General features: G+C 47.6%; 1 protein-coding gene across 6 annotated transcripts in view; it reads left to right on the top strand.

Moving 5' to 3' along the window:
* Positions 1-27,659, top strand: part of EPB41L4B (erythrocyte membrane protein band 4.1 like 4B) — a 124,912-nt gene that overhangs the window by 90,076 nt on the left and 7,177 nt on the right. For 3 of the 6 annotated variants that reach the window (XM_047699820.1, XM_047699825.1, XM_047699824.1), the window contains 8 exons: positions 1,514-1,725; positions 3,802-3,920; positions 9,350-9,475; positions 10,303-10,370; positions 13,053-13,151; positions 18,796-18,982; positions 20,920-20,997; positions 27,247-27,363. In XM_047699820.1, the coding sequence (XP_047555776.1) occupies positions 1,514-1,725; positions 3,802-3,920; positions 9,350-9,475; positions 10,303-10,370; positions 13,053-13,151; positions 18,796-18,982; positions 20,920-20,997; positions 27,247-27,363 (1,006 nt within the window). The remainder of the gene's footprint in view (positions 1-1,513; positions 1,726-3,801; positions 3,921-9,349; positions 9,476-10,302; positions 10,371-13,052; positions 13,152-18,795; positions 18,983-20,919; positions 20,998-27,246; positions 27,364-27,659) is intronic. The other 3 variants (XM_047699822.1, XM_047699821.1, XM_047699823.1) reach the window with 3 other exon arrangements.

The following is a 27,659-nucleotide window of genomic DNA, read 5'->3' as shown; positions in this document are numbered from 1 at the left end:
TCCTGAGCTGGGCACAAACTCAGAATTCTTCTCAATCTTGCTTTCCAAGCAAAGGGTGAGAATCACTTGGAGCTGGCATAGGAGATGGTGACTATTTGCCATTCGTCAGAAGGTCTTACTCAAAGCTTTCCAACTCCACCTCCAGCCCTAAACGTACACCAGATCTCTGCTATAAGGCATTTTCCCCCTTGGGTGTTCATTCTCGCATTCAAGGTAATTCAAGATGAGCCCCAAATTGGGCAGTCCTTCCAGTCCTCCTAGGCTAAAGGGAATTTTCTCTCTTCCGAGCCCCGAATCTCTGTGCCTCCTTAGGACAGATGTTGTTTTCAACATATACGAGAGACAGGAAAATAATGCCAGCGGGCTTTGGAGTCCACATAGCTGTTCTCAAATCCCAGATCCACAGCTTCGTCAATCCTTCTGACTTCCCTCCTGCCCTCGCTTCCTTCCTTTCATCAAAAATGTATGGAGTACCTACTGTGGACCAAGCAAAGAAGCAAAGTTCTATGCATCAAAATAATGAGATGTTTTATGTAAAATAGCTAGCACACTACCTGGGAGAAAGCAAATACTAGATAAGTAGTTGGGAGAAAGGAGGATTTTCAGACCTAGAAATGCGCCCAGAATCACCTGACGCAGCTGGTGTTGCAGAGGAGGAAACCAAAGCCCAGAGCAACTGTCCAAGGTTCCCGCACAGGCTGGGGAAGAACTAAGGCTGGAACCTTGGCATTTCAACTTCAACTCAGCACACTTTTTGTTGCCCCCATTATTGGCTGCCTGGGGGAGCGGGATACCCTGGGTTACGTTTCCTGTTGGGAGAGGTGAGGCTGGGCTGTGACCCCCTGAAGCCAAAGTCACACCTTATTCCACATCCTTACACACACGTACACAATGCAAGACCGACCCCAGGGAAGCAGAGTCTGCCGGAGGTGGCCAGGGTGGACAGGAACTTCCCCCTCGCTGCTGCTCTGGGGACAGTGGGCTGGAGGAGACAGTATAGGCAGGACCTGCAGTTCGGATTCTAAACAGGAGATGACATGGGCTTCCAGAAGGGCAGTTTTAATAAAAACAGAGAGAACAATTGAAATTACAGGTGTCATAGCGGTCACCTTAGCAAGTGTCTCCTGTGCGGTATGGTGATTGAGAAGAAGAGAAAGGGACTCCAAGACATCCCTCTGGTCACAATCTTGTCGTGGGATGGCTAGCAAATTATTTGCTAGTATTGCTTTTGATTTCCTCCTCCCATTTAAGGGATGTCTTTTCTTGAACGAAAGTTGTTTAACTTCAGAGTAAGAATTCCTTCAGGTTTCGGGTCTCTGATAAATACAGATTTCCCCTCTCCGCTTTTTCTCTGACCGCCGTGATGCCCCTGTGTCCTGTTTTGCAGTGACCCCGCGGATGCTTGTTGAACCGATGTCTCTTGGTTTTTAATGGTCAGAACATCTTTTAAAGTACACACAGGAATATCAAGACCCTTGACTTTTCTAAATCCTGACTTTGACACCCTCCACAGCTACCCGCTCCCTTCCCCAGGGCTCAGCAGCTCAGACCGGCTGCCTTTCGGCGTCGAGGAGAACGGGGGCCCCAGCCGAGCCTCAGCCAGGCACCATCACCACCACCACCAGCACCAGCACCAGCACCACCCGAACTATGGCCTCTCGCTGACTCTGGAGAACAAGGAGGGGCCTTCCAGGTCTCCAAACTCCAGCAGTAAATCCCTGACAAGTAAGTAGGGTTGCAAAGGGCAGGGTGAGAGGGAGGGATGCTGCAGGGCATGGATGGCTTCCCCAGATCCTCAAAACAGACCCTTTCTGTGTAGCATGGAAAGGCAGGAAAGGCAGTGCTGGGTTGCCACGTTGGGGCAGGAGAGGACAAGCGCCTTGTTCATTTCGTCAGGAGCCGCTGAGAGATTACGGTTTATCAGGAAACTCCGGCTGGATTTCAACGTAGCGTTCTCTCTCTGCCTCATTCCCAGCAGTTCCTACTTCCACTGGCTCAAGTAATAGAAAGAGGAGGGGGGCCAGGAGGCTAGAATCTCTATGTTTCCGAATTACAGGAAAACCTATTCTGTCCCATTTCTGGCATCCCTCGTCTGAGAGCAGGGTGATATGAGGGAGGACCAGTGTACCCTGTTTGAGATTCTGGCGAAAGGAGGTATGGAAATGGAGAGCAGGCACTTAGAAACACTTTTAGCAATAGGCCAGAGTGATTTTACATCCATTAAAACCAATAAAAAATGGGCTTGGATTTTGTAGGTCTATTATTTGGTTTTTTTAGAAACTCCCTTTTATTATGCTTTACCAAATAATTAATCTGTGACAGATCAGAGGGGGAGGAGCCGCTTCTCTCACATACGACGTGCGAAAGCCCTGAGCTAGAGGAAGGAGTCAAGACATTTTGATTATGGTCTTTGCTCTTGACCCATGTTCCCTCTTGGATCTTCAGCTTTCTCGTCTATGAAAAGGGGTAGAGGGTATCTACTGCATGGCCAAGGAATCTTCCAGCCCTGACATTTCATGAGTCTGTGCAGCGGTGAAAGGATGAGCTATTGAGCCTTTCACTGTAGACCACAGGGAACAATTCTGGTTGGCTGAGTCAAAAATGGAAATTCATCATTCACGGGGCATTGATGAATCAGAACTCTATCCCCTCCTCACTATCCACACTGCCCTTCTAGAACCATGTCTCATCCTTTTGTATCCAGATAATTCTAACAGCCCCCTAAAGGGTACCTCCTCTAATACAGTCTTCATCTTATGGCTGCCAAAGTGAGACGTCTCGCCACAGCTCTGACCAAATGCCTTGAGTCCTTTCAGTGGTGTTTCACTGACCTGAGATAAAGCCCACACTTCTGAGCATGGCCACACGCAGACCTTCCCAGCTTGGCCCCTGCCAAGGTCTTCAGGTTCCCCCAATTCCTCACTACACTCTGGCCACATGAAACTCCTTTCACCAATGGCTGAGCTGCATTCCTAGTGCATCCTTCGCACCTGCTGTTCCCTCTGCCTGGAATGCAGAACTCATTTCTTCAGGAGACTGCTCAGATATTGTTGGCAGAACCTTCTCTAACACGCCTTTCCGATTCCTGTCTTTGGAGTGCCTTCCCTTTTGCCTCTTTAGCAATTAACTTTTACTATCTGCACACGTCTCCGTCTTTCGTATCTACACGTGTCTCTGTCTCCACCACTAGCCTAGAATTGTGCCTCATTTATCTTTTAATTCCAGCTGCCCGAATCTCAATTACAAACGATAACTTGCTTAAGCATTCATATGTAATGAATACTTAATAATTAATGACTATATCACTGTATTAATGGATAAATACGAGCCAGTGGAAGGGGTGATGGCAAACTAATCCAAAATAGTACAGAAATTAAAATCAATGCATTTGGTTTTCAAGGGCACCTTCATACGCCGGTGAGCCCCAGTAGTCAACTTTCTAATTTGCATAGTGTTTTGCCATTAATAATGCATTTGTATGTAAATGACCTCCCCTAATCTTTACAGCAACCCTGCAGGGTAAGTAGTTTTATTTTCATTTTAAAATGGCTCAGAAGCTCAGAGAGACAGAGTGACTCGCCCAAGGCCTCCCAGCTCATACCTGGGGGAGTTAGACGTTGAAGCCTTGATCTTAGGTGTTCTCACAGCCCACCAGCTGGAGCATAGTCAAGGGATTTAAGGCAAGGGAGAGGCAAACAGAAGGGTGCTGGGGATCAGGCTCTGGTAAGCATCTTTTATCACAGCTCTCTCTGTCCATTCCACCTTTCCTTATTTTTCCTCCCCTCCCCCCACCACTTGTAGAACTGAGTCCAGGACCGCCTGCCCTGTTCAGCGAAGCTGCGGCCCATCTAAAGAAGCTGGAACTGGAGACGGTGAAGGCCCCTGGACCCTGGCCTGCTCTGCACATCAACATAAACAAGGTGCCAAGGACCAGGGCTGGGTGATGGGCCTGGACGGGCAGCTGGCGGCAAACCTCTGGTTATTCCCCTGGCCTGCCTCCTAGATCATGTGCCTTGGTCTTGGAGGGATTTCTATTCAATTGTTCCTGGCATTTCTGCTGAGTCTCTTAAGAGCAGAAATGTACTTACGTTCTTTTTGGCTGAATGACAGCACAGGGAGTTTCTCTCGGTCAGGCTGGCTCTGTTAGGGATCTCTCCCTCCTTCTAGACATAAAGCTCAATGAGGAGGCGCCCACATTTGCCTCTTCCCATGTTTACCCATCCGTATTGGTCTGTTCCGGCTGCTGTAACAAAATACTGTAGACCGGGTGGCTTAAACAATAGATATTTATTTTTCACTGTTCTGGAGGCTGGGAAGGCCAAGATCAAGGTGTCAGCCAGTTTGGTTCCCTGGTAAGGGCTCTCTTCCTGACCTGCAGATGATTGCCTTCTCGTTGTATCTGCACCTGCAGAAAGAGCTCAGTCTTTCTCTTTCTCCTCCTCCTCCTCTTCTTCTTCTTTTTAAGATTTTATTTGTAAGTAATCTCTATACCCGATGTAGGGCTCAAACTTATAACCCTGAGATCAAGACTCGAATACTCTAGCATCTGAGCCCCTCTCTTCTTTTTTTTTTTTTTTTAAAGATTTTATTTACTTATTTGACAGACAGAGATCACAAGTAGGCAGAGAGGCAGGCGGAGAGAGAGGAAGCAGTCTCCCTGCTGAGCAGAGAGCCCGATGTGGGGCTTGATCCCAGGACCCTGAGATCATGACCTGAGCTGAAGGCAGAGGCTTTAACCCACTGAGCCACCCAGGCGCCCCTCCTTCCTTCTTTTGAAGCCACTAATTTGATCATGAGGGCCCCATCCCATGACCTCGTCTAAATCTCTTTACTTCCCAAGGGCCCCATCTCCAAATGCTATCCTGTGGGGTAGAGCTACAACCTATGAATTCCGGGGTGGTGGCCAGGGACGCGATTCAGTCCAGAGCATCTGACAGTGCCTAGCACATAGTAGAAGTTCAGTACTTGTTTTCTGATGGAAAAAAGGGAGGGATTGAGGCAGAAGGGAGAGAGGAAAGGGCCACAGCAAAACTCTCCTTTGGTTAGACCTGTTCTTCTACCCAAATGAGCAGCCTTATGGAAGCCAAATTTTATCTTAGAACTATAGAATGTCCCAGCTGGATTCAAACTACCATTTAGCTCAGCTTTCTTACCATCTGAGCCCAGAGGAAGGGAAATTACTTTCTCGAGGTTGCACAGCAGGGGCTGAGTCCCGGGGCCCCTGACTTCTGGCCCAGTGCCCTCTGCGCTCCAGAGTGCAGCTCTGTTTTGCACACCAGAGTTTCTTGACTTCAGCACGACAGACATTCTGGGCTGTGAGTGTCGTGGAGGAGCTGTCGGTTGTGTGTGTTGGATGCGTGACAACATCCCTGGGTTTCACCCGCTAGTCCCAGGACAACCCCCATCCAGGTGCGACAACCAACTTCATCTCCAGACATTGCTACAAGTATCCCCTAAGGAGCAAAGTCACCCCTAGTTGGGAACCAGCATTTTATACATATTTTAATTTTTAAAATCCCCAAAGCAGTAGTCTTTTTCCCTCGTGAATCATTTCTCCCATTCTGATGCTTAGCCTCGCCCCCTTTATAGGAGGGAATAGGAAGAATTTGGAAGATCTGGCCTGGGAAGCTCTCCCTCCTTACCCGCACTGGGCCGTTATTTCTCCACTAGAGCCAACCCTCCAGCCTACACCAGACTTCCAGGATTTCTCAAAAGACCCTCATTTCCTTCCTCAAGTCCCTTTGACAACATCAAGGGCCCGCTCACCTGCTTTTTCTTCCATACCACCCTCCCTGATGGCCAGCTGCAGAGAATCCCTCCCGAAGGAGAGCGCCGACATGGACTCAATCAACAAGTTGCTTAGCAGGCAGGCCTGTATATACCCAGTATATCACGTGCCCCCTGCGTGGCCTTCTTTCTCTTAGTCTCTTCGTTTTCCAACTTATTTTCTGCAATCCACATAATAAATGGTCTGAAGAAGCTTACCTACAGTTTGGCAGAATCCAAACGTATTTTGCAAGGAGCTACAGCAGATAGCAAGCCTCGGAAGGCTCACAAGCTCTGTGAAACCCGTAGTTGTTGGTGGGCCGACAGCAGGACTGGCTTGCTCCAGGTTAAGGTATATCTGAGACAATGGTGCGTTACTGAGCATTTCCCTAGAGCCCCTTTTTTTCCCTTCCACTTGAAGAAATGCATCAGGGAGCAAGTGGGCTAAAGTGATATCAGATAACCTTGGGTTTGTCCAAACATAGAAGCAAAGTGTGTTACTTCTTTATCCTTAATCACACATTCCGTGCCATGGACCCCACAACGTGTTGTTGTGACCCTACACTTGGCAACCAGTGGCTTCCCTGCTTTCAGGGATTTTTCCAGTCTCAAGGATCGAGAATCCTCTGAGTCTTCGAAGATTTGGATAACTTCCTATTCTCGATTTGGTGGTGAGAAGACAGTTTCATGGCTCAGGTCCAAAGTTGCACCCGAAATGATCACAGGGATTTAAATCTCACCAGATTTCAAATGTGTAAACAATGTTATAAACAATTAAAAAATGCATCCAATCCATTCTTTATCCCCAAATGACTTCCCCCAAACAGATGGACTGTTTCCAACTGTAATCCTCTCAAGGCCTGACTGTCATTCATTTGTATGTTGTAAAATCTGTATTTCAATATTGAATGATAAGGCATCTTTTCGCCATTCAAACTGGATGCAAAACACGAAGTGTGGTCCTGCAAAAGAGAGACACACAGTGTTCTTGGAACCATCCTTCAGGCTGGAATGGTGGACTCGGTGTAATCTGGACGTTTATCTCCTAGAGATGCCTTTGATGCAAACCTATTCATAGAATGGTAGTTGGATTTTCCAAAATTTATATTGGTCTTCACCTGAGTCCATTCAGAGAGCTGGCTGGTAGCTCCTGCTTCATCAGGTAGAAAAGGAACAAGCCAGCTTTGATTTTATATCCAAAAGAGGCAGTTGAAAGGAACTAAATTTGAAGGGGAAAAAAAATTAATGCTGAATTCTCATTCTTTTCTTATTTTAGCAGCATTCGTTTTTTTTTTTTTTTTTTTTAAATCTTCGGTCATTACTGTCAGTATAACTATATCCCCTTAAGCAATTGTCAAAAACCTCAAGTGGGCTTTGGAACAAATCTAATTCTTACATTCCAGCATATCATTGCAGAAAATGAAATCTAATTACAAAATTAACTCTCCACACACCAGTGAAAACACCCATGCTGGTGTTAAACAATTATCTTCGCGTGGCAGGATTTACAAACACAAGATAAATTATCCTAGAGCCCTATACTATACTATCAAGCTCATCTTTCAAAATAAATGAGTTACTTACCTGTTTTGGGAGTGGGGGGGGCATTCCATGCCTTTTAGGTAATGATTCCAGTCAAAACAGTCTGTTCTCTTCATACCCAATTCGATGGCTTTAGATCATTAGCATCCTCATGTCTGATGCTCTTTCTCAGTTGTGTTTTGTTTTCTAACCAAAGATTCTAACGTAAGCGTGCTGTTCATATCTTTTTTTTTTTTTTTTCTCATTTGCTTATCACGGTAATCTTACAAAGAAAAAAACTGAGACTCAGGGAGGTTAAGGAGATCCAGCATGGCTGAGTGAGTGGTCACGATCCGTAGCCTTGGAGGCACCTGATTCTGAGTGTGAATCAGGGCTCTCCTGCATCCTTTCGGTGTGACCTTAGGCCAGTGACTTGCCGTCTCTCTGCTTTGTTTTTCTTACCTATAAAATGGGGACGGTGGTAGTATCTCCCTTCAGAGGGGACGGCTCCACAAGAGGAGCCAGTGATAAGTGCTTTGTCAGCGGCTGGCCCACAACAAGCTCTCAGTAAATGTGAGTGACTGGGACTGTCTCTTTCCATCATCACCATTGTCATCGTTTTTGTTTTATGGTGCTGGACAGGGAAAGAGCTGAGATTAAAACCCAGGTCTTCTGTCCCTGCTTATCTTGCTGTTCCATGAAATTGCCTCATTCTACTCATTCCACCAAGGGCTCCTTGATGCATTTGGAAGTCCCGCTGGGGAACTGCATTCTGTGCTCTCTTTCCTTTATTAAATGATGTCAACCGCCAATTACCCTCTGCTTCCTCTAGCGCTTTCATAACACTCCTGCTACACGTACCAAGGTGCTCAATTGGACTTTTGAATTAACAAATGGGGTTCATTTGGGGACTTGAGAACATTTTGTTTTTGTCCTGTGTGTTGTATCTGACACGCCGCCGCAAGGCCTGCGATCACTAAATTGACTTTTAGCGATTGTAGGGTCTTATACCTTTCTTATTAAACACATCTCTTTTAATAATAGCCATATATCATTACCATCTTCTTTAGTATGTGTTTATGGAGCACCTGCTGTGGGCCCAGCACCACATTTGCACTGGGATATGCAGTGACCGCCGTAGGCAGGGCTCACATTAAGACTTTATTCGAAGAGTGGTGTGTGTATCATCAGAGATGATTTCTGGTTGTACAGATCGACGAGTATTGCTTCATAGTTACGTAATTATCATAATGTCTATTATAATAAATAGCCACGAAGCCTATGATTTCAAAGATACTATTGTGTAGGACACACTGAAAATGGGCCATCCCCAGGCAATCCACTTTAACTGCATCATAGAAATGATAGGTATCTGTTAGGGTGCCTGGCTGGCTCAGTCCTTGGAGCATGGGATTCTTGATCTCAGGGTTTTGGGTTCGAGCCCCACGCTGGCTGTAGAGATTACTTAAAAATAAAATCTTTAAAAATAAATTTTAGGTACATGTTTAGTGAGTACCTAGAAGATGACAAAACAGTGAAGAAAGGGTACCAAATACTGACATCTGAGACACTCCGCAATGAGGTGAAATAGATACGAGTTTCTGGAGAGTCAGAAATTTCAGCAAGGTTTGTTGTAAAAATCCCAAAGCCTATTTTTCACTCTTTCCCCAGCAAGTCACAGGATTGAATCTGTATAAGAGGAGGCCGTTATGGGGGGAAATAGCACTGCACTAGGGGATGGAAAACTTGAAGCTTCAGTCCCAGACGTGCCCCTAGCTGGAAGAGCCACTTCTCTCTGACCCTTCACCCCATCTTCTCATACGACCCCTCACCCCTGTTTCCTAGTACTTCCTCTCCCTGCTTCACATGAGGAGGCTGAGGAGGCGAGGCTGTGCTTGTGAATCCTTTGGAAACACTAAAAGCAGGACCTCGCATACAAGGAGCTGGGGACGCACTTGCGTGCGTGTTTTCTACTGTGTTATGATTGATGGGGAAGGTTCACGTAGCTGTTTCCTTTCCTCTTTGTTGACAGTCAGTTGCATGTGTTTTGGGTTTGTCACAGGCTGAAGAGAAAAAAGTATCCGAGAAGACTCTTCAGACCCCGCTTCTGCCTTCCCCCGTTGCCGACCACGTGAAGTGTAACATTTTGAAAGCCCAGCTGGAGAACGCATCCCGAGTGAGTGCCCAGGTTGGTGGATCTGGGACATGCCTTTGATGACGCGTCACAGGATTTCCTTCCCTCCATACAGGAGAAGAGACACTCTAGGGCCGAGATACCGTGTCTGGCAGGGTCCAGCCAAGAGACAGGAACCACACCTGTTACGTGAACAGGGATTTTAACCCCAAGAGTTATGAACTGGTGTCCGGTTATTCCCTGGGGAAGTGCAAGCGCCAGCTCTGTAGGTCATCGAGGGGTTGAAAGCCACAGGCTGCTGCCCTGACCTCTGGTGTCCATTTGGCTGGCCTCCCTGGCTGAGTGCGTGTGTCTCCCTTCCCCGCCGTTCTTTGTGGGATTCACCAGAGGGAGGAGGACAAGGCTTCTAGCAAAATCATATGATGTAATTCCTCCTCGGTTTGTTACACTGATATGAAAAGACAGATTCTAAATTCCTTTGTAAGCCGTAAGTGATAGGTGAGCCGAGAGCTTATTATGATTCCTGATCAGCAGTGGCATCTGGGGGATTAAACTGTGGGTTTGACTTTTCCCACACTATCCCTTTCTCATTCAAGTATGAGCTGGCACACAGCAGGTGCTCAATAAAAGTATGAATGCAGGCATTGATTACATTTGAATGATTAAGTGTTAAATCCCCCTGATGGGGAATGACTCACGAAAACATTTTTTTTTTCTTATATAAACACCGGAGAAAATTTGTTATTGACTGAGTACTTCCTGAACCACCTCTCTGAGCTACCTTCGCATTTCTGTAATCCTTTGAATGCTGGAGACTTGAAAACATTTTTTGCTCACGGAGATAATTCAGGTTTGACTAACCGGCCTGTTTTCTTTAACAGGTTGGAAAAGAGGAATCAACGTTTGTAAATATCAATAAGAAATCCAGTCTTCAGGATGCTAATGTAAGGTCTGTTGCTTCTTGTTTGAATGGGGAAACAATGCTCTGTATCATCAATGTTATCCTCGAAACATCACTCACCAGGGCATTTGTTAATAAAATCAGAGAGGAGAAAAGAAAATTGGAAAGAATGTCAATACGAAGAGATAGAAAGAGACTGGCTGAAAACAACTCCGTTTAAATCTCAGAAATGCTGCTTAGTCTCGGTTTTATTATTTCTAACTGCTGCGCTAACAAAGAAATCGCTCTGAGGTGCTTCGCAAGTATATAGATAAGACCTTGTCATTCCCCTGCTTGATGTCCTGTAAGGACGCCTTTGCTCTCCCGGTGGAGCCCAGACTTCTCAGCAGAGCCTGGGAGACTCCTTAGGACTGGCCTTGGCTCTCTGCCCCAGCTCAGTTTATCACTCTTCCTTTGGCCATTGATGTACTCTTTATACGGAGCTCCTTACAGTATTAGACCCATACATGCTCTTTAAAGCTTCTGCGCCATTACCACTTTAAACCCAGAGGGAAACCCTCCTCCTCTGATCTCCCAGAGAGACCCTTCCTCTCTCAGCCCAAGTAAGTAACAACCTATAAATCATGGCAGGCCCATAGCCTCCTTGGTGGGTATCCCCAGGGTAGACTTTCCTAAAATGGGTCCAAGGGTCATTGCATCAGTCTCTCATTAAAAACACAGACTTTTAGGGGTGCCTGGGTGGCTCTGTTGGTTATGCATCAGACTCCTGGTTTTGGCTTGGGTTGTGAGATCGAACCCTGCATCGGGCTCCGCGCTTAGTGGGGAGTTAGCTTAAGATTCTCTCTCTCCCTCTCCCCTTGCCCCTCCCTACCATGCACACAAATAAATAAATAAATCTTTAAAACAAAACAAACAAACAAAAAACATGCGCGCAGGCCACCCAGGTCCTTCTCCAGACCTCTCAATCCTTGGAGGTGGGGTGGGGTGGACAGGAACCAGAATTTCAACAAGTACTCCAGGTGATCCAGGAAACATTGCTCTGGGGAATTCTTGATGTTAAAAAAGAAAACTCATACTTTTGGATGTCACCTTCGAATCCCAATCCATGTTCTTGGTATAACGTTGTCTTAGTGCAGAGCATAGAACCAGCTGTCTCCTGGACTCTGCAAAACCTTAATTCATCTCTTCCCATCCTACCCCACTAACATTCACCTGTTTTTCCGTCTTGGTTAGTGGCATTATTACCTACCCGTCATCCAGATCTGATGCCTGGGAGTCCTCGACTTTCTCCTCTTCGTCCCCTCATAAAACTGATCACCATGTCCTGCTCATTCATATCTTCCCCCACATCTATCCTCTCCTCTTCCTGACCCGAATCCTGATCTACCGCAAGCCCACACCGTCTGTCTGCTTGGTTACCTTCTGCTACAGTCTTTGAAGATGCTCCCGGCCAGCCTGTCTTCACTAGTATCCTCTTCCTTTCTCTAAGGGTTTTTCCAACAAGCAAATCTGATTGTGCCATTCCCTTGCCTCAAACCTTTAATGACAACTTGGCCTTCAGTGTAAATTCCTGAGTCTGAAGCCCCTCGTGACCTGGCCCCTGCTTTCCGCTCTAGTGGACATCTCCTCCTCGTCTGCTGGGACCTCACTGATTGGCGGTTCCAGTGCCTTGCTTTCTGTAGCTCTCTACTCTGTCTTCACCTTGGAAGTCTTCCCTCCATCTGGTTAAGTGTAAACTCCTCTACGAAGCTTTCCAGATGCCAACCATTCCACCCAAAGTGAAGTTATGTGCTTCCTGGTTGAGTATGAGTCCTTCCAGGGACTGTTTTCAGTTGACACTAGGGTCCCAGCTTGGGGAAATCATGAATCTAGACTATGATGACTCCAGTTTCTTTATTTGCTCATTCATTCACGTGTTTATTCAACAAACATTGATTAGGCAGTGGCCACATGCCTGGCACCATATTAGACACTAAATAGAGGAGAAAATGGGGACTCAGAATGGTTCATTGGTTTGGTAGAGATTCCTTGCTGAGGACCTCAACTTCTTTTGATGCTCTTACGTCCCAGAAGGTAATTTCTGAATTTTGTAAAATGAAATTAGTCACAACTACTACAAAAATGTGTGAAAGCTTTTTCTTAAAATCTCTGTTTTGAGTAGGGCCCATTGGTTATCTGGCATATTTTCTTGAGGAAATATAGGAGTGAAACAATTTTTAACATTTCACATATACACAAAATTAAAATATTTTAGAACAAGTCTTAAAGGCCTTCCGATTATGCATTTTTCACATTAAATACTCTGTTTATCTGTTAAAAATATATCCTGTGCTATATTTAAAATAGCATAACTACCAGATTACTTGGAAGTAAAAATGGGTTATCCACGGGTTTCTCTCTGCTCATTTTATTGGCAAAACCTAGTAATGAACCAAACCCTGGAGGTAGGTGTTTTGGGCAGGAAGCTTTATGTGGTACCCCAATTATATTCAGTTCCTACTTGCTATATTTTCTTCCCTATGATTTTGGTTTTTGTTTTTGGACTTTCTATGATATACTTAAAAATTATATTTAATAAGTAGAGTGGACAGGAGGAAAAATGGATATGTTTACTATCAATGTTATTAAGAGTTTAAATTAACTGAGAAAGCAATCCTTACAGCCAAAACTAGACCATAAACTTTCCTGTTGGTTCTGTTTTTTTATTCTGTTTTTTTGCTCTGTCTCTAGAAGTCCTATTCCTATACGTGTGGAAACTACCCAGCCAGCAGTAGAAAAGCTGGAAATCAAGCCTCCCCGAGTGAGGAAGTTAACAAGACAATACAGTTTGTGAGTTCTGTGCTGCGAGTTTTTTAAATGATAATCACAGAGTTGATGCTAAATGTTCAGTCGTAAATGCTTTTAGCCTCTCACACCATTTCCAAAGAGCCATCCCCCAAAATACAGTTTGTTTCCAATTTAGGTCATAATGGGACTTGACTTCTCTCCCTGAAAGCATTACATAGTTGGCATATGTATTGATTATGGATTGCTGTGTAACAAGTTAGTCTAAAGTTCATTGTTTTAAACAGTCCACATTTATTTCCTCACAGTTTCTGTGGGTTTGAAGTCCAGGCATAGGCTCAGTTGGATCATCTGTGTCAGGCTCTCTTACAAGTTTGCATTCAAGGTGTGGGTGAGGGCTGTGGTCTCATCTGAAGGCTCATTCTTGCAGGTCAGAAACAGGATTTGATTCTTGTTAGCTGTTGTCTAGAGGTTGCCCTCATTTCCTAGTCACGTAGACCTCTCTAGCTTTCTCCATCAGAAAAAAGCACACAAGAAGAGCCAGGGAGAACTCTCACAAGGCAAAAATCACAGCCTTTTGTGACCTAATCACAAGTAACATCCCATCACTTTTGCCATATTCTGTTCTTTAGAAGCAAGTCAAGAGGGCCACCCCACACTCAGCAGTCAGGGATTACACAGGGGCATGGATACCAGGATGGGGAATCCCCAGGAGACATAGCAAAAGCTGCCTCCATGGCATAATTGTGAAAAGGTAGCATGGTCTGAGCCGTGTGAGACCTGTGGGAGGAGTCCTATCTCAAAGTATCCCAGAACCACCAGGGCCTGTCCAGTTTGGTTCAGCTTAATAAAAATGTTCTTGGCTACCATATACACAGAGTTGTTTTAGGCTATTCTAGGAAGAACAAAATGAATTTGCCAGTTCCCATCTGAGGAGTCACGGTTTATTGGAGGGAGAGACAGATTGCAAATAATTATAATCCAAAGACCAGTAACTGCTATCTTAAGAGTAGTAGTATTTTAGTAAGAGTGGTAGTACTAATCACAGTGGTAGTTCCCATTCCTTGACCTTGGCGGTGGCACCATGCCTGGGTGTGTAATTGGCCAGAGGGCTGCAGGGGGATCTTTGGATGCTGAGGAAAGCGTGCAGCTCTTGAGTCCGAAAGGCTTCTGTCAGAGTCCTGGCTAATAATTTACTGCTCTAAACTCTTGGGAAAATTACTTTTTCAGCTTCTCTTTCCTTGTCTGTGAAATGGGTGAGATCATACCTAGCCCTGAGAAATTTGGTGAGGGTCCATGTGCTAAAATGCCTTCTCAGCCCATAGCAAGGGACTAGGCCAGTGGATGAAGTAGCTCCCTTTCCTTTCTTCTTGACGGCCTGAAAGCCTTTGAGAAAAGGTCAAGTTTAGGGGATACCCTAAATGCAAAGTGTGGGCTGGGGAGGGTGACTGTGGATGCACTTTTCAAACAGCCATCTCGAGCCTGCACCTGGTAAAAGGAAAAGGCAACCACCTCCCACTTCATTAGCCTTAATAGAAACACTGGACTGGACGGGGGGCGCCTGGGTGGCTCAGCGGGTTAAAGCCTCTGCCTTCGGCTCAGGTCATGATCTCAGGGTCCTGGGATCGAGCCCCACATCAGGCTCTCTGCTCAGCAGGGAGCCTGCTTCCCTTCCTCTCTCTGCCTGTCTCTCTGCCTGCCTGTGATCTCTGTCTGTCAAATAAATAAATAAAATCTTTAAAAAAAAAAAAAGAAAAAAAAGAAACACTGGACGGTTAGTTAGAGCAGCTGTATTTCCTAGGAAAGCCAAAATGAGTAATTCAAATAATTAACAGTCCTAATGGTTTCTGGGGGACAAATTAAACCATGAAAAAATCTGCTCCCCGGAGGATAAAGCTATCAGGATTAGACTTTCTTTTTACATTTTGAAACTCCGAATGTTATTATCACCTATTCGGGATATGTAATCATGTTGGAAACAATGACTAATACGTGGCCAGGAAGGAGAGAAAATTTAACTCACTACAGTGACTCTTTTAAGCAAGCCCTTTTCAAACCTCCAACGTCACCTATGTGTTTCTTAAGCTGCCCCAAAGTATTTTGCTTCAAAAATCAAAGAATAGAAGCATTTTCCCCATTAGTAATCATAGCAAAATTAATAGATGAGATTTTCCCAGCTTTAAGTTTTTGCCCCATAAAAATAGTTCTTAAATTGTTGACACCAGTCACCACTCACTTCCAGTCATAGATATTGGTAAGTTAATAAACACTGTGTCAAGGAATACAGATGGAAAAAACTCAGATTTCCCTTTTAAAAAATATTTCTGCGTTACTGTTTTTGAAACACACACACACACACACACACACATATACACACAGCCCTTTTGGCTATTAGGGTATTCTGGGTTCCTAGGTCAGCATGATGTAGAATTGGATTTTAGGGTTCCCCACCAAAAGCATCATGATGTTCAAGTGCTCCGAATGAGTTTTTAAGTTGATGCTTTTAAGGATATGCACAAAAACGTCCGCCATGTTGTGTCCTGGGAGTAATGATGTAGGGAAGAAATGTATGGCTGTTGTATGCGGAGAAGAGAGAGAAGCAGACGCAATGTAGAATTCAGGCAGGAAAGAGTGTCCTCTACTGATACCAGCCAATGTGTTTAGAAAATGATGAGCTGCTGTATTTTCTTCTAGAAATGTAACTTTACTATTTATTTAAACATTGTATAAAAACCTAAAAATATTCTGGAGAGAAAAATATCCTCAGTCTGAAGAGAAAAGATAACCAATTTCCTAGAATCGTGCCATCAAAAATAACCTAGGTTCACATCGAACGACTCTTGCTGTAGACATTTTTCATGTAGTGTTAAAATGAAAAGAAATCATTTCAAAGAAAAGAACCCTGCTACACATAAAATTGTACTTGCTAAATGATGTTTCATGAATTTAACATGAATTTACCTCAGAAACGGAGGTTGAACTGAAAGACGTAATGTAGTTAAGCATAATATCTCTTTGCCACAAGATCTAAGTTAGGACAAAAGGTTATAAAAACCATCAAGAATTTGGAGTCTTTTTCAATTCTAGGCAGCGTCAGTTGACTTCCTGCTGTGAAAGATGAACTATGTGTGTGTATGTTTTTTTTAATGGCCTATAATGTTAAACTAAATAACTGTGCTTTTAAGGTTATAATTTTCTTTTTTAATGAGGCAGAAAAGAATTTTAACCCCACTCTTCCACTTAACTAGCTATGTGACCTTGAGAAAGTCCTGTCACAACCTGCCACCCAATAACGTCTGCTTCTCTGGAGAGTGGAGACCGTAACGCAGGGCTGTTGTACAGACTAAATGGGCTAATGTGTGTGTTACTGAGTGCATTAACTCCCTCAGCATGGATCCACCTATGTGGCATCTTACTAGTCTTCCCACTTACTCATTCCAATCTCACCTGTCCCTCTAATTAAGAATAAGTCCTAAATCCTCCTCTTGAGGCTTCTCCGTATACAGAAGGATCCAGAATCTCTCAGGAACCTCCTCGCTGAGTTCCACCCTCACCTCATTTTGTGTACCATGGTCACGTTTCCCACGAGGCCACGGCCACCATGAGGCCCCTGGGAGGGACCCTGCTCAGGCCACCCTGGTGCCCACTGGCTGTGGACCTTTCATCTACACCCTCGCTCAGCTATTACTTCCAACAGTAATGTTAGAAGTAACATTACTTCTGGGAGTTCCACCTGCAACCCCCCCAGGAAAACTGTATCAGGGTCCCTAAGATCACCCTCAAGTTCAATGAGTCACTAGAAGGACTTGCAAAACTCAGAAAAGCTGTCATCTTCATGGTTATAGCATATTCCAGTGGAAGGATCCAGACTAAAATCAGCAAAGGAAAAGGCACATAGAGTGGAGTTGAAGAAGACTGGGCACGAGCTTCCACTTCTCTTGTCCTAGAGGATTCACGTGGGCACTGTCTCATTCCCAAGCAGGGAAACTCACCCGAGCCTTGGCACCCAGGGTTATTACTGGGGGTTCTCCAATAACCACCCCTGAGCCCAAGGTCAAAATGATATAGTGTGGCCCTAAGCTCTAGGATACAAGAGCAGGTCTTCACTATAAGTCACATTGTTAGCACTGACTGTGTGGCATGGCCTAAGGTCAGGTATGTAGGGACACCCTTATCAGGCAGGTTATCCCCAGGGCCCCGAGGTTCTCCCAGAAGCTCGTCAGTGGCCCGTGGTTCCTGTGGCACATTCCGAGTTAGAGCCCCCTTGCCTGCAGGGTTAGTTAGCCCTGTGCTGCATAGGCAGCAGTCCGGTTGGCATCAGGGGGTCGGGGACTTGTCTTAATTTCTGCAAGTTTGAGAAGACCGTGTTCATACTCAGAATGGGCAATTGATGACGTTACATTGCTCTGTCCTGGGCCACTGGGACATGCCTTGACATACTTTGTGGGAGGCCAAACCTTTCCCATACCTGCAAGCCCTGGAAACAAATCCAGAATGTCAGCCTGGACTCTTCCTCCATCATGGCGACTTCTTGTCTCGTGTACTTTTCTGCCTGCATCATCCTGTTCTGCCAAAGAGGTTCTAAGACCAGAGCTATGAGGCCCCCAAACACATGTGCCCAGCTCCTCCCCTGTAACTAGTTTATCACACCAATGGGACAGTAGCTGTTTGGCCACGGAAGGTGCCATTGTGCTTTTCACCCAAGGCATTTGGTTCTTAAGTGGCTTGTATTTACCTTCCAAAGGGAGGCCCCAGTCCCTTGGTTTGGTGGCTCCTCAAAAAATTAAGCATGGGGGGCGCCTGGGTGGCTCAGTGGGTTAAGCCGCTGCCTTCGGCTCAGGTCATGATCTCAGGGTCCTGGGATTGAGTCCCACATCGGGCTCTCTGCTCAGCGAGAAGCCTGCTTCCCTCTCTCTCTCTCTCTGCCTGCCTCTCCATCTACTTGTGATCTCTCTCTGTCAAATAAATAAATAAAATATTAAAAAAAAAAATTAAGCATGGGGCTACCATATGACCCAGCAATCCCACTTCCAGTGGAATCCCAATCCAAAAGTGTTGAAAGCAGGGTCTCAAACACATTAGTTCATCAGGGGGTGCATGGATAAAAAAAATATGGTCTATCAATGCAAGGAATATTATCCAGCACTAAAAAGAAATGAAATTTTGACATATGCTACCACGGGGACGGACCTTGGAAACATTATTGGTAAGTGAGATAAACCAGATACAGGAGGACATATACAGTATGATTCCACTTCTGTGAGATACTTAGAATAGTCAGATTCATCCCGACAGAAAGCAACATAGCTGTTACCAGGGGCTGCAGGGAGAGAGCATTGGGAGTCACTGTTCAGTGGATATAAAGCTGCTGTCGGGGGTGATGAAAATGTTTTGGGTGTCTTGAATGTATCTTTAATGTCACTGAATTATACACTGACCAATGGATAAAATGATACATATTATGTATATCTTTCCATAATAAAGAAAAAAAAATTTAATCCCTTGGCAAATAAATGACAGAACATCCAGCCCAAATTGGCTTTGGCAAAAATGTCACTGTTTTGGATCCTGGAAGCTGGACATCTGGCAGACATCTGTTTGGGGAGCCCCCTCATCCCTCCCCCGGCCCTCCTTCCACTCCCCACAGCCTGTTTATTGTTGTAATGAGCAGAGCTTCATGTGCTTTTAGTAACCACAGTGATGAAGACGACCTCCCTCCTGACCTGGCCGAGGCAGTAGGAGCGCCCACCGCCGCAGCCACAAACACCACCGCGGCCACCACGCAAGTCTCCGTGCCACTGGTGTCCCCCAAGGGCCACAAACTCAGCTCACCTCAGAATTCAGAAAGCAAGGGCCAGCTGTCCCCAGGGGCCAAGGTAAGGGGGAGGGCCCCGAGGAGTAGCTGCGCTTGCTAGGAATTCAGTATAAATTGAGCACATGGCATCCCGCGTGCATTTGAACTTGGCTCAATCATCTGTGTGCTTATAAAGCAGGGGAAACAGCCCCCGGGACTGGGTTTTTATGTAACTCTTCCCGAAAGATGACCTGTTTATGAGACGCACATGGTATAATAAAGATCTTGTGCACTGCACTCTAAGAGAAGTGGAAGAGATGTTTGAGGGCAATTCAGTTTTAGAATATCATCCCTGCTTAATCTATAGTGCAGGTAAATACAGAAAACAAGACACGTTGCCCCCCCCCCATAATGGAAATCTTGGAAGAGTAAAAACATAGACGTGTCCCCATCCCATTCCTTATGTTGCATGGCCCACGTGAATAGCTTGAAAGTGGAAAATATTATTCTGTCAGTTTACAATTTCTGGATGTTGCTAGCTATGCGAATGGGCTGGGATAAGGGCCTTACTCAAGACATTTCTTTTGTTTTTTTCTGAGTGACACTTAGCTGTGGTCATTCTATACAGTGAGTGGTCCAAATGCATTCAGACCTATTGCTCTACTAGTAGATGTCAAGTCAAAGGCTCCCTGGTCTGTGGACACCACTGAGGAAAGGGAGTGTGTGGGGTGGGGGTCCCAAAGGCAAGCCCAGACCCCAGACTCTGTTCCCAGCTGCGCCTTCCACATGTCTTACGGCCACTTGAAGCAAGCAGTTACTCCACGGGCTTTGTTTCTCCAAGCCTGCTTCCTCCACCTAAAAATGGGAATAAAGTCTGCTTCCCTGCCCAGCCTATGGGCCAGCACCCTGTCCGGTGGAGCTATAAGGTCATGATTCTTGGTAGCCTCTAGGTGACAATGGGCCAGGCCACATCCTGCTTGACCGTAGCCAGGCATATACCAGCTCCCTTCCCAGGATCTTTGGGAACCCCTTTGTGGTTCTCAACAGGAGATCCTGCTCAAGCCAGAGACCCCTCAGCCAGTGACTGGCCCAGACTAAGGCTCCGTGCTTTCCTGTCAATCACCACCTTGTGTCTTCAGCCAGGTTCCCCTGTCCTTGCAGAGTCCTTCATACTGCTTTGTTACAAGTGTGAACACAGGTTCCTATCACCTGTTCTTTGCCACAGTTAAAACCAACCCCCCCCCCACCAAAATGTATGAAACAGGCGAATTCAGTGGGGATGTGGGTGGCATCCTACCAGAGGCCACAGGGCTCCCTCTCCTGGCCATCTCTCTCCTTGGGGCCCTGCTGGTGACAAACTGATGATGGAGCTTATTTTTTTTTCCCCATAAAGGGCCTCTAGGCCTTCCATGCTGCTGAGACCCTCAGAGCAAGAGGGAAAAAAAAAATGTTTCCCCAAAGCTGAACATGGTTCAGAGATACCTCCCTCCCACCATGAAGATCTTCCTCATTATTATGCAGATGACAAAAAAAAAATGTTTTTAAAGTAAACTCTGTGCCACACATAGGGCTTGAACTCCTGACCCTGAGATCCAGGACTGCATGCTCAGGCGCCTCCTGTGCTCCTGAGTTTAGCCCCTTGAGGCCTTGACCCTCTTGATCTACGAAGGGGGCTTTGCTCTCTGTATAGTCAAACGACTCTTTGAAGCAATTCCCCCCACCCCCAAAAGACCAAAGAGCACTCAAAGCACTTAAAAGAAGTTGTTTGCACCTTTTAAAAAGGTAGTTCTCTAACCTACACACTCTTTCTGCCCATTAAAGTTTCAGAAGACATTTGGGGTTTGGCTTCTGGAATTTGCACACTGTGGGGCAAGTGACTCGTGTGGAGGACTGGCACGGTCATGGGCTCCATGATAGAAGGGAGGGCGAGGAGAGGAGGAAAGTCTGTGATTTCCAGTGACAGTCCCTGGTCCGCCCGGAGCTGGCACTAACCAGCAGTATTTCCGTCTGCCTTCCCAGAGTCCCTCTGACCGAGGAGGTGCCTTTACCTTGGAACCAGGCGATCTCCTGATGGACTTCACGGAAGCTACTCCTCTGGTAAACTTCCCATTTTGCTAAAACCAGAAAAGCCACAGACCATAGAAACATCTTGGCGGTGGGACGGATGGACAGAGGTGGGCATCGCTGTTGGGAAGGCTCTTCCTCTTGTCCTGCTCACGGCCTGGAGGCTCAGGGATCAGCCTTCTTTGGGGGTTCAGGCACATGGGTCCCTTTACCTCCCAGAGCCCTCCAGGGAGGCAGTGCTCCCTTCCCCACTGAGGGCGGTTGCAGGGGTCCCACCCCGCCTGTCTGCTGCTTCCCAAGCGTGTAGGGCTCCTTGGTCTTGGCTTCTCGGCTTCCTGGGCTGCTCCCCGCATGCCCCCCACCCACCCACCCATGGGACATCTTCTGCTGCCGCTTCCAGCAAAGTGCTCTGGTCTGAAGCACTGGCTCAAGGCCTCAGCCCAGCTTTCCAGGCCCCTCGTGCCTCCCTGCCATTCTCCATCCCCTGCCTCTAGGTCTCCCCTTAGGGATGGTGGTGGTCCTCGTGGGACTCCTGCAGGTGGGAAACCCTTTTAGGGGAGAGAGCACTGGCCCGGGAATCGTGCAAGCCAGACCTGGCTCCAGTCTCTGCACCCCCTTCTCAGGAGCCTTGTCATGGGATCAAAGATGCCATCATTTGCCACGTCTGCCTAAGAGTATTCTAATGATCCCATGAGACAGAGCCCTTGAAGAACGTAGAAGCACCGTAAACGTGTGTGAGATATTATGAACAGCAGTAGATGACGCAGGCAGACTTGGATGTGCCTTTGGCTCGGCTCGGCCAGATACCCAAGTGTACTTGAGTGTAAACCATGGCCCACAAGTGTAGAGTGTGATTCAAAACGTGTACCAGGTCAAAAACTCCCTCCTGAGAGCTCAGTGCACGTCTGGCCTCGAGTGAGACCCTGGGAGCGGGCAGGGCAGCTAGAGGCTGGAGGGGAGGCGGGTTGATAAAGGGCAGGCTCGATAGGACAGTCACGTAGAAGGTGCTGGGGGAGAAGCCCCAAGTGGGAGTCATTCAGGACGGGCTCACTGGAGGAGCAGGAGGTGGATAAGAAGGGTTTCTGGAAGGCTTTCAAGGCGGGGCAAGGCGGGGGGGAATGAATGAGACAAAACGCTATCTAGCCTTTAGGAATGGTCACTGTCCCTGCTTCAGCTGGTACATGGCGATCATTTGTGATTTATGCAGTTGTATTTCTCATCTGGAGACGTGGTACGGTCTGAGAGCTTTAGGTCAGCACGTTTGGATAAACAGCTGAGGACTGACAGTGGGTGAGACAGCCAGCTCCGGGAACCTGCGGACCTGTTCCCCTCCCCTGCTGGAGAAAATGCAGCCAAGTTCTTGATGGCCTTCTTGTTAGACAGACTGCCAAGAGAGGGCAACCCAGAAGCAGGGCCTTCCTTTATCCCCTCACCATCCTTCTGCACAGATGAGGAAACGGAGTCCCAGAGTGGGGTAATCACATAGGGACAGAGCTGTTCCAAGCCCATGTGTTCTAGTTCCTTCTCTGGTGTCCTTTCCATCATCAGATTGGGTTGAATCTGGCATCTGGATTTCAGAAACTTGCCGCTTTGAAGAAAAGCAATGTCTAGAAGGAGGGCTGTGTTTAAAGCACTCTTCAGACTGAGAAAGCAGAACAAGGGGTGTGGAGGATGGCACAGCAAGTTAAGCAGCCTGGGCCTGTTGCTACATCGGTATCCCAACTAAGTATCCCTGCTGGGGCCTTATACCCTAGGAGGGCCACATGTGGGGGCTGGAAGCTAGGGCCCCAATCGGAGGACATTAGTCTCGCTGGAGGACAGCAAACCCCAAAGGGACCTGAGAACCAACCTGAGGGCATATGAAGGCAGAAGGGGGAGAAAGCTAAGTTGTAAGGCTCACATGAAGAAAACATGCTGGGCAGGAATAGAAGACAGTGGGGGAAGATCTCTCCTGAGTTAGGCTCTTGAGAAACTTCCAGACTGCTGAAGCATACCGAAATTAATGCCATTTGAGAGTCTATAGAAACTGCTACTGTTGTGGGACCAAGTGCCTAACCCTGTCTGGGGCACCTGAGAAAGAGAAGGCTTCATAGCGCTAGGGTTTTGAAGTATGAGTAAGAGTTTGCCAGATGGAGGAAATGGACCAAACAAAGCATTTGATGCAGAGGGTACAGCATGAGCAAAATACTGAGTATTTATTAAAGATTCTGGCAGATCTGAAAAACTTGGGTTAGTTTGCCAAAAAATATTTCATGGCTCTGACAAGAATGATGGGATTCCCTTAAAAACCACCATGTCGCCGGCCCAGCTGGTAGATTTAATGGTCCTATCTTTATCTTTTCTTTGAAAGTAAGTGTCTGAGATTAGAAAGGAAGCCGCATCTGCCAGGGACCCAGAGGTCCCCAGTGCCTACCAAAGGGCTGTCTGGCCTCCGCTTGTACACCTCTGGCCACAGGGAGCTCATTCCCTCTCTGAGGATACCGCCCTTTCATCTCTGGGCTGCTCTGACTGAGCTCTGAAACAGGGCCCAGGCTGCTGCACTGCCCAGGCACGGGACAGCTGAGGTCCTTGTACCGCACCGGGACACAGCTGTCCACTTCACAGCTCAAGTCTGCAGCGAATACGTGTTTTCAGGATGGAACATCCTTAGTCTTGCTTGTGTGGATTTGAGGTGTGAGTGCATGTCCACGGCACACGTTCATACAGAAGGTATGCTGGAGGGCTCGTACTTTGATGAGAGCCTGCTCCATGTGGGGCTTTCCTTGACATCACTGGCTTTGACCTTCCTTCACTCCAGAATCCCATCTTCACTGAAGCTGAAGGGTCTTCAAGAGGAAGGGGAGCTCCAGCAGTCTGCTTCTCCTGTCTGGTCCTCTTCCCTCCATCTCCTCCATCTGCTCTGCCCAGCATCCTGGAAATACAGGCAACAGTCCTCTCTGTTCTTGTTGGCGGCGGGGGGGGGGGGGGGGGGCAGTGTCTCTGCCCCAGAGGACAGTGGAGGAGAGACTGGATTTAGGGTCTGGGGCTCAATGAGACTCCTATAGCCACAGGACCACTGGTTCCTTGGGCCAGAGCTAGAAGGACAGCAGAGAGAGGGTTGGGACCAGATTCTCCTACCTTTATTCAACAACGTCCCGCCAAAGCAGTAACACTAGTTTAACCCTAATGACTCCCACTCAGATGATCCCTTCTCTGCATGGGGCAGTTTTTGAAGAAGCGTAGTCCAAACAAATGAGAATAATAACTTTTCCGTCTTTAACTGACATCTCTCAAAAAGCATTCAAGATTAAATCAGCACCTCCTTAGTAACACTTCTCAGATCCCGTTTTGCTTCCTTCTTAATTTTCTTGCACCCTGCAGGACTCCAAGGATTTTCATCCTCAAACTCTCCAAGAAACATTCTTTCCAGGGTCACTCTTACACCACTTTTTCCTCCTTTTTCCGTATCTTTTCTTCTCCCATTCCCCAGCTCTTTTACTGTGTAGCTCAGCGTAGCCGTAGGAGCTCTGCAACCTGCACGGCTTGTGGCTTGCCCGTCCTGGGATCCGCATAGAGGACTTGCCCACCAGACTGGAGATTTCTTGCCAGGGTGGAAGAGGCGGGGCAGAAAGAGGGGATAAGGCAAGCGAGGGAGGGACGAGAGCACCCACTGTCCTTTTGGGATTCTCTTTTGGAAGGCAAGTCTGCGCTCATGCGTGGGGTGTTGGTGTTAACAGAATGGAAGGAGGGGACATTGACACATCAATCAAGTCTGTCCTCCAGGTCTGTCCTGCCAGCTTCCCTCCCCAGGTGACATGCACCACAAACACCTATGCCTCCTGTGTTCCTGATGCCTTGTCTTCAGGGCATGTCCCTCCCCGATCCCCATACTGCATGAACCGCTCAGCCAGCGGCAGAGCAGAGGCACTTACTTAGGACCCAGGTCTGTCCTGGGCCGGGGACTGTTAGTCTAGAGTTCATGTGCCAGGGAGGAGATTGGCCTGGCCAGTCGAAGGTTGTGTAGGACAAAAAACAGTCCTTGGCTCGAGTGTCAGAAGAACTGGTTTTCTGTCTAGCTCAGTAACTTGGTTTTTATTTTTGAACCTCATTCTATCAGGAGGGCTGAAACTTGATCCCCAGTGAAATCGGGGTGCCTCTTCCACTTTCCTGGGGATTCATCCATCTTCCCCAGGGCACAGGAAGATGGAGGGCAGTCTCTTTAGTCTGTGATGTCATCTCTTTGCTGATACATCTGGGGCACTGCCTGCTTCCCTCATGCCCCTTTTGGGTGGGTGGAAGCCTGTCCGGCTGGGAGGAGAATCCCGATCTGCTGGCGCCTCTCTGCTCAGTACTTCCTAATGTCTACCCCTACTCCTCACTTTCCCTCTGACTTTTCTCTCCAGCCCTCACACTGGCAACCTCTTTTCTTGTCTGGATGATGAAGAAGCCTTTCACATTTCCATCTTCATTTGTCTATGCCAAAAATCTTTCTGTTCCCCAAGGAGTCAGATTTTAAACCTCAAAAGCCAAGTAGCTTAGAAGAACCTAGCTGCCTGAATGTGGAAAAAAGCCAAGGAGGAGAGGAAATGCCGGGAGAAAAAAAATAAAATGGTATTTCAAAATAGTATCCTATTACACGTGTTCTCTTATTTCCTGCTCATTTACTAACAGATGCGTATTTAGAAGAGTCATACATGCTTGTGGGATGGCTCGACATTTCTTTACCATAAAAGTCCAATGCTAGGCAAAGCCTGAAGTCATTCATCATAACCTTCAGCTAAGACACTAGTGGCTGGTACACAATCTGGCATCTAGGCTGTATGTCCGTGTTTGCTGGTCGTCTACGCCAGCTCTTATTTTCTTCACAAAGCCCACGGGAGTGCCCGCTTATCTGCAGAGGCTAAGGCCCCATGGCCTGGGGTCCCTGGTGCGGTTGGTTCTGGCCGGGGTGGTGTTGAGAAGCGAGGGCGGGTGGGACAGGCTGGAGCCCGCTTCAGTCAGGTGTCCACTGCCACCTCCCAGAGGGCAGGGTTCAGCCTGAGGACAGGAGAGAGCAGTGGAGGGAGCCTCAGCAGTGTGCTGAAACTTGACGGCAGGTGGTTGATGCGGACTCCCCTGTTTCTGAAGGATGGCTGCAGATGTAGCCTTTGCAGATGCCATCTCTCAGCATCTCCAAATCTGAGTAGTAAAGCAAGGCGGTGACCAAGACCGTTGGAGATTCTGGTTGTAAAACCCCTTTGGGACTGGTCCGGGACCGCACAATTGTAAGGAGATCGGCGTTAGATCAATCGCGAGACAGGAAAGTGCCCGCAGTGTTCTGGATCATGTTGTCGTGAAACTTCCCCAGGGGCTCTGCTTCCTTCATTATGGCAGGATGTTACCAACTACCTAAGGAAGCTCTCTTGAAAAAGAGGCATGTGTTTACTCTCGGGAGTGAATGGTCCCTCCTGGCAACCCACACCAACCCTGTGGATGGCCCCTTCGCTAGCCCCAGAGCCTTCTGTCTTCACCATCACCACGCTCACCAGTCCGAGCTGCCGGCCCTCCGCTGGTGCATGGCACTCTGTAAGGCTGGGGTGGGGAACCCAGTACCCTGAGCCATTTTCTCACAATGCTTGATACTTCCAGCTAAAGCAACAGGGTCCCTCGGCGACAACCGAGGTGTCATGGCCTGGGCCACGGGGATGGAGGGACGGGGGGCAGGGCCAGTATGTTCTCTAACACAGATAACAAAAAGCCATGGCAGATGAAATCCACAAGTCCGTGTTCCTGCCCGCTGAGATCTGTCTTTCCTGGATCTGTTGGACACCTGCTCGCCTGTATACCCCGACGGGCCCTTATTTAGCAGAGTGCAGGAGGCCTCCAGGCGTGCAAGGCCAGCACGCTCAAGGCTTCATATGGCCCCCACGGCCGGCGTCACTCACTCATCACGGCTGTCTTTCTGGCGTGGCCTGGCCCATGCTTCGGGAAGCCGCTGCCAGGCCCGCGCAGTCGGTCAGGAGTCTCCCTGCCTGCCAACCCCGGGAATGGGGTTTCGATGGGTTGTTCTGCTCAGATAGTGGAGAAGACAGATGAGAGCCAGAGAGGAGGAGAGAAGGTGGGGAGAGGAGGGAGGAGGGGGGCCTAGAAGCCAGTTGGCCAGAGGCTAGAAGCAGGCGCGGGCGAGGCTGGCTCCAGTGCAGTCTGGAGTTGACAGATCCTTCTTGCACTGTGCTATCTTTCTCTCCTCCCCTCCCTTCTCTCCTCTGCCTCCTCCCCCTCTCTCCTCTGCCTCCTCCCCTTCTCTCCTCTACTCGTGAGCAGGCAGAGCCCGCCAGCGCCCCCCACTGTGCCCACTCTCGCTGTTCTCCTCCACTCTCTCCCCCCATGAAGGAAGAGACCACTGGAGTTTGCATGCACCCTCCAATCAAAACGAGGCTGGTAGGTACCCTGGCAGGGAGAGGGGCCTGGCCAGGAGAGGCGAGGCGGGCAGGAGCCACCAGGCGGCCACCCCGCTGGTGTGCATGAGCTCTAGACCTTCTGGAAGGGCCTGACTGACAGGTGCTCTGACTCCAGGATGGATACACAATTTGGCCAAATGAGGACACACCGGCTGCTGTCCTGCCCTGTGTCTCCAGCTCTCAAGAACCAGGAAGAGTTTTTTGTTTTGTTTTGTTTTGTTTCCTAAAGCTTTGATGAGCATAGATGCTTTTCCCAGAAAGAAAAAAAAAAAAAAA

The sequence above is a fragment of the Lutra lutra genome, chromosome 13 (genome assembly GCF_902655055.1).
Source record: "Lutra lutra chromosome 13, mLutLut1.2, whole genome shotgun sequence".
Classification (NCBI taxonomy): Eukaryota; Metazoa; Chordata; class Mammalia; order Carnivora; family Mustelidae; genus Lutra; species Lutra lutra.
This window is presented reverse-complemented; position numbering and strand designations above follow the sequence as displayed.